General features: G+C 57.9%; 1 protein-coding gene across 1 annotated transcript in view; it reads left to right on the top strand.

Annotated features, from left to right (window-relative positions):
- LOC105308021 (collagen alpha-3(VI) chain-like) overlaps positions 1–6,820 on the top strand; it is a gene marked incomplete at its 5' end in the record, with an annotated part of 45,363 nt that overhangs the window by 22,442 nt on the left and 16,101 nt on the right. Inside the window, 6 exons of the mRNA XM_023525190.1 lie at positions 350–361; positions 458–951; positions 2,393–2,489; positions 3,091–3,789; positions 5,137–5,237; positions 5,969–6,089. Of these exons, the coding sequence (XP_023380958.1) occupies positions 350–361; positions 458–951; positions 2,393–2,489; positions 3,091–3,789; positions 5,137–5,237; positions 5,969–6,089 (1,524 nt within the window). The remainder of the gene's footprint in view (positions 1–349; positions 362–457; positions 952–2,392; positions 2,490–3,090; positions 3,790–5,136; positions 5,238–5,968; positions 6,090–6,820) is intronic.

Raw genomic sequence — 6,820 nt, forward strand, 5'->3', positions numbered from 1 at the left:
GATCAGCCGAGCTCGCCCCGTGCCCCGTCCTGTCTCTGTGGCCGCGTCAGCCTCTCCCTCTTGCTTTCCAGGGCCCCAAAGGCAACAGAGGCGACGCGGTCGATGTAAGTTGCACGCGTGCGGTGCGCCCCGGGGTCCTGCCCGCCCCGCCCCGGGGTCCTGCCCGCCCCCCGTCTGCCCCGCTCACGCCTTGTTTCCTTTCCCCTTGAAGCAATGCGCCCTCGTCCAGAGCATCAAAGACAAATGCCGTAAGTACACGATGTCCTGCCGCCTGCACCACCTTTTACCTTCCCGCCCGAAGCCCCCGCACGGCTACCTGCCTTTCACGCACCTTCTCTTTCCCTTGCAGCCTGCTGCTACGGTAAGTCAATGGCACAAGTCTGACTTCCTTCCGGGGACAGAGGACCCCTCCTCCGGTAAGTAAGGCCTGGCTTTGCGAACCCCCCACTTCCCACAGGGCCCCTGGAATGCCCCGTCTTCCCTACGGAACTGGCCTTTGCTTTAGACACCTCCGAGGGGGTCACCCAGGACACGTTTAGCCGGATGAGGGACGTGCTCTTGAAGATCGTGGGCGACCTGACCATCGCTGAGAGCAACTGCCCACGGGGGGCTCGGGTGGCTGTGGTCACCTACAACAACGAGGTGACCACGGAGATCCGGTTCGCCGAGTCCAGGAAGAAGTCCGTGCTCCTGGATAGGATCAAGAACCTCCAGGTGGCCCTGACGTCCAAGCAGCAGAGTCTGGAGACCGCCATGTCGTTCGTGGCCAGGAACACGTACAAGCGGGTGCGGGGCGGGTTCCTGATGCGGAAGGTGGCCGTCTTCTTCAGCAACAAGCCCGCGCGGGCGTCCCCGCAGCTCAGGGAGGCCGTGCTGAAGCTGTCGGACGCCGGGATCACACCCTTGTTCCTCACGACCCAGGAGGACCGGCAGCTCATCAACGCCTTGCAGGTCTGTGCCCCGGGCTCTCTCGTGTCACCGCCCGCTCTTCCCGGGCTCTGGGACGGTGCTCAGGCACAACCGTGCCCCCCTCCGTGTCCACGCCCCAGAGTTCGCAGCAGGTGCAGGAGGAGGCTGGTGTGGCCGAGACCGTCTCCGGGGAGATCCCCAGGGCGGCCTCTGGCTCGGCACTGGGTCTCTGGGCCCCTCCTCACGTATTGGAGGAGACGCTCCCGGGGCCAAGCCGGGGGGCCTGCCACCTCCCAGCGAGGTCCCCAGACAGCAGTGACTGTAGCTCCCTGGTGTGTGCCGCTGTGCGGACCTTTCTTCAGCCAGACTGACGTCCAAAATCAGCCTGTGATGCGGCCAAGTGCTCCCTTGTCGTTCCCTCCAATAACTCGTTTAATTGCTGCAATTAATCAATGAATATTTACGTGGTGCACGCCGAGGCTGGAGGGCGGGGAGCAGGACCGGGAGTGAGGAGGCCCGAGCTCCAGGTGCAGCCCGCCCGCCTCCTGGCTTTGCGTCTCTGGAAGGGCCACGGCCGTGTCGCGTAACCTCTCTGGTCTTAGATGTCTCAGCTGCAGGGGGCGTGGCGAGGGGAGATGCCGGCTGACGTCCTGCCTCCCAAACTGGACATGGACATTCTGTGGCTTTCCCGCCGCTGACGTCAGTGGGACGGCGGGCCACCGCTGCCATCTCAGGGGTTTTCTGCCAAACCGCAGGGCAGAGGAGCAGAGAGCCCTGGGCTTGAGCCACTGGCCGGCTGTGCACTCTTAAAAGGGGCCCATTTGCATACCTCCCCCCCAACTCTTGCAGGCTGAGTGACCTAGAAGCACATGTGTTTCTTAACGTGGTTTCAACAAGTTTGAAATGTTACTCATCCATTAATTAAATTTATTCACTAAATGAATGATTCGCAATGGCGTGCCAGGTGCCGTGATGGGCAGGGCTTCTGGAATCGCCCAGAAATGATTTCATTACGTGCTTTTTCATCGAATCCCTTCGTACACCTGGGAGAGTGGGAGAGAGATGGCGCTAACACTTGCTGCTGGAAATAACGGTTATTTAAGCCGCCGCTGTTTGCTGGAGGCTACACCAGGCACTTTGCACATATTATCTAATTCAATCCTCCAGATAACGCCCTTGCGAATTTACCATGATCCCCATTTACAGCCGAGGGAACCGAACCCCGCAGAGGTTAAATAATTTCGCTTCGGGTCCAGCAAGAAGCACAGGAGTGGGGTTTGAACTCCCCGCTCATCTCATCAGAAGCAAACCTTTATTTTCCCATAAGACTCAGTGCCTCCCCTTAATGCAAAAAAGCAAGACGATACCGATCTCCTGGGAAGTTTGTTTTGCTGGCGTGACGCTGATTTATCCCCCAGCTGTGTTTGCGAGGAGCCCCTTATCTTGAGCACTGGCGCTCAGTGTTGCCTTTCGTTTGAACCAGATCAATAACACAGCCGTGGGGCACGCGCTCGTCCTGCCCGCCAGGAGGGACCTCGACGACTTCCTGAAGACCGTGCTGACCTGTCACGTTTGCTTGGGTAAGGTGCTCCTCCTCCAGCCACCTCCGTCCAGCTGCCACTGCAGATCGCACGCTCCGTGGAGGGACGTTGGAAGGGAAAGGTGCCCTCTGCGTGTAGGGCTTGGAGGGTCGTGAGGCCCGCGGTCCCCAGCGTCGACATCGCAGAAGCAGATTCCACAGTTAAGGAGAAACTCCCCACACGGAGCTTCTCTTTGATAGAGATTAGTTTTTTAGGTCATAAAGGATAATGTGGGCTCTGCTCACATTTTTGACCTCGGAGTCTGGATTTCAATGATCTGGCTTTGGAACTTTCTAGAACATAGTTCTTCAGAGAGTGGTAAAAAAAGTAAGGTGGTGTCTTCCCTTCTCTCCCCTCCCTCCCTCCCTCCGTCCTTGTCTAATGCTGATGTCTCAGCACAGTAAGGAGAGCTCGGGCTGCTGGTTCATTTAGTGTCCGCTGGTAAAAACAGACGCTGACCACAGTCACGTCAGCAAGGCACGGACGGGCTTCCCGAGTCTGCGGCAGCTCTTGTCACCCCAGGCCCCCAGCAGATGACGCGGTGCATCTCGCTGCGGGGGTCGTGGTGGAAACGTCCCCCCGCCCCCCCGCTTCTTTCCAGACATCTGCAACATCGACCCGTCCTGCGGCTTCGGCAGCTGGAGGCCTTCCTTCCGGGACAGGCGTGCGGCGGGCAGCGACATGGACGTCGACATGGCCTTCGTCTTAGATAGCTCCGAGTCCACCACTCTGTTCCAGTTCAACGAGATGAAGAAGTACATCGGGTACCTGGTCAGACAGCTGGACATGAGCCCCGACCCCAGGGCCTCCCAGCACTTGACCAGAGTGGCGGTCGTACAGCACGCGCCCTACGCGTCCCCCGGCAACAGCAGCGTGTTGCCCGCGAGGGTGGAGCTGTCCCTGACCGACTACGGCTCCAAGGAGAAGCTGCTGGACTTCCTGGGCAGCCGGATGACACAGCTGCAGGGGACCAGGTCCTTGGGCAGCGCCATCGAGTACACCATAGAAAGGGTCTTCGAAAGCGCGCCCAACCCCCGGGACCTGAAGATCGTGGTCCTGATGCTGACGGGCGAGGTGCAGGAGCCGCAGCTGGAGGAGGCCCGGAGAGCCATCCTGCAGGCCAAGTGCAGGGGCTACTTCTTCGTGGTTCTGGGCATCGGCGGCAAGGTCAACGTCGAGGACGTGTACAGCTTCGCCAGCGAGCCCCACGACGTATTCTTCAAGCTCGTGGACCGGCCGGCCGACCTCAACGAGGAGCCGCTGATGCGCTTTGGGAGGCTGCTGCCGTCCTTCGTCGGCAGTAAGTCCTGGCCCGCCGCCGGCCCACTGTGTGCTGGCGACACCCCCGGGCCATCGGGGACGGGGTGCGGGGTGCAGGGCGCAGGGACGGGGGTGGGGCGGAGGGCTCGAGCACAGAGAAGATGTCTCGTGTGCTGCCACCCACTCGTTCATTCGCTCAGCAAATGCTCCCAACACCGGCCGAGTCCCCGCCACCCCTTGCAGCTAGGTGGGCAGTGAACACACAGACGGACACCCCGCCCATGGTCCCTCGTTCGCTCGGCCAAACGTGACCGGGCCCCGCCGGCCGTAGGCACCGTGCCCCTGAGAGGTGTCAGTCTGGGTGGGGGGCGGGTTGAGGGCACACTATGGTGCATGACATATGACGCTGGCACATCACAGAGAAGCGTGTCCTGCGGGGGCACCGGGCGGCTTCCAGAAGTCTCTGCCTCAGTCCGGGCGTAGCCACCAGCCCCCGCTCGGAGACCTCTGGGTTTTTGCCGGCGTGGCTCCCCACTCACGATGCTGGCCGCCTCTGCTTCAGCAGCAAATCCACGTTCCTCTTCAAAACTCACCTCCAGCCGCCCCGCCCACCGGGGGTGCTCCCCACACCCCAGGCCCATGATTAAGCTGGAGGCTGCATTCACCCCATCTTCACATGGCCCAGCGGCCATTCGCGTGTGGGCCTGTGGTCGCAGTGGACTGCACGGTCCTTGAGAGGCTGTACCGTTCACCGTTGAGGTTCCTAGAGCCCCCCACACGGTGCGGCCAAAGCTGTCACAGGAAGCTGCCTGGCGGAGGATGGGGATAAGGAGCAGGGTGAACGTTTGCTCACAGAGAGTTTATTATTCAAAAGAAAGGAGAGGTCCGTGAAAACGGTGTTCGCAAAAGTTTTAGGGAAAATATGTGAAGTAGAGCTAAGCCTGCAGGTTCACCCAGGGGCCACTGTCCCCGCCTTCAGGAGATTGAAAACAACTTTTGTCAAGCACCGCACTGAGAAAGTCATAAAAGCAACTTGGTTATAATTTGATGTTCCAGAGCTTGGAACTTGTCAAACTCTGTGCTTGATTTTCCTTCTCATCCTGTCTGCCCTCCCCCCTCCCCCAAACACACACATCGAGTGAATGTTAAGTTCAACCGAATTACCCCAATGTTGCCAAGTAGAAGACATTGGCTTCAAATATTTTATGGATCAAATACTGTTATACTTAGTGTTTAAAGTCACTGGACTTAGCTTGTCTGGAAGAATTAATTCAACAAATATTTATGGACTACCTACTATGTGACCCACTTAACTCATTCGCAGATTAATTTTAAGTTGCAAGTGATTCATATGCACTTCAAATTTTTTTTTTCTGTTTCTCTCTAGGTGAAAATGCTTTTTACTTGTCCCCAGATATCAAGAAACAGTGTGACTGGTTCCAAGGGGACCAACCGACAAAGAGTCTTGTGAAATTTGGTCACAAACAAGTGTGAGTGGTTATAATACTCGTCTCACAGGTGTGGAGGGGAGGCAGAGGTCCCTCACCGTCTACCTTTATGGGGCGAGGACACCGACATCCAGAAATCATGACTTCCAGAAGGTCATGTGGGACGTTCTTTTCAAAGAATCTGTTGTCCCTGTCAGCTTTTGCTGCAAAACAAGCAACCCCAAACTTAGTGGCTTAAAATAACTGTTCGTTTAATTTGCAACTCCCTGGGTTAGCAATTTTTGCTTGAGCTCAGCTGGGTGGTTCTACTGGCCGCTCCTGGGCTCACATCCATGCCTGTGGCCAGCTGCTCATCAGCTGTGGACTGGTGGTCTAGGGTGGTCTCGGCAGGTGGCTGGTCTCTGCCCCACCTGGTCTCTCATTCTCCTGTGGCAAGCCCGCGTTCATCCACAGGTGGCGGGGCAGGCCTCCCTGAGAGAAGGCGGGAGTGTGCAGGGCCTCTTGAGGCCTAGGCTAGAATGGGCGCTGCTGTTTCTACTGGCCAGGCATGTCCAATGTCAGCCCAGCTAGAGTCAAGAGTGTGGACGACTTGGGGGAGGACCTGTCACCTCACACTGGGAAGGGCAAGGGTACAGAGAGGGTGGGCCAGGGGGGCCCTAGGTCCAAACAATCTACCATCTCCCGTGTGAAATGATTTCATCAGGAGGGATTGGATGTGCCAAGCAAAAAACGGACCGCAAATCTTAAACAGTCAATGCTGTCGGGGCGCAGGTAGTGGTGGCAGCGGTTAAGAGGCGATGCGCTCGCTCTGCCTGGGAGACGGACGAGGCGGGGACGGTGCCCCTGGCCGCCTGGCACACACTCAGTGACCTTCGGTCCGGCTCCATTGCTGGTGCCAGCTCCAGGACCAGGCAGGAGAGCACTGTGGCCGGGTGACGGGCACTGAGTGCAGGCCATGTGCCAGCAGCTGGTGCCGCTCGAGAGAAGCGCCCAATGCGTCATGTGCTGGGGAATGTGGGGTTCTGCCCAGCGCACCAAGTGAGCTGCGGGTTCGAATCATCCTTGGAAACCAGACACCTGGTTTCCCCCTGGCTGAGCTCCAGGCAGGGAGAGATGGCGGCCCGGTCTCTGTCAGCCCCCAAGGCCTTCAGCTCTCGCCTCTGTCCCCAGAGGGGACGCCGTAGCTCTCAGCCTCGCGCGTCGGGACTCAGCGCCAGCGTGGCCTGGGCCCCTTGCCGGCGCTTCGATGCTAGGCCTGCCGACCTCGCGACACGGGTTCTCTTGTCCTTGGCTTTCATTATTTTCATAATTCCTCTCGAACATTCCTTGAAGCTGGCTCAACCTCATCTTTAGGAAAACAGAATGAGCACACCAACTATTTCAAGTTTTATGCTATCAACTTGAAAATACGCTGCCTGTAACCGATGGCACAGTATATCTCTAAAATAACGAATGTTCGTCTCAGGGCAAGAAATGAGCAAAGGGTGCGTCTGCGCCATCGTGTTCCGTTAGGTCAATATTCTCTTCAGGGATTCATACTAGGTCAAGAAATTGTAAAGAAGCAACCACACACACACACACACACACACACACACACACACACACACATCAACACAAGCAAAT

This window comes from Pteropus vampyrus, unplaced genomic scaffold (assembly GCF_000151845.1).
Source record: "Pteropus vampyrus isolate Shadow unplaced genomic scaffold, Pvam_2.0 Scaffold540, whole genome shotgun sequence".
NCBI lineage: Eukaryota > Metazoa > Chordata > Mammalia > Chiroptera > Pteropodidae > Pteropus > Pteropus vampyrus.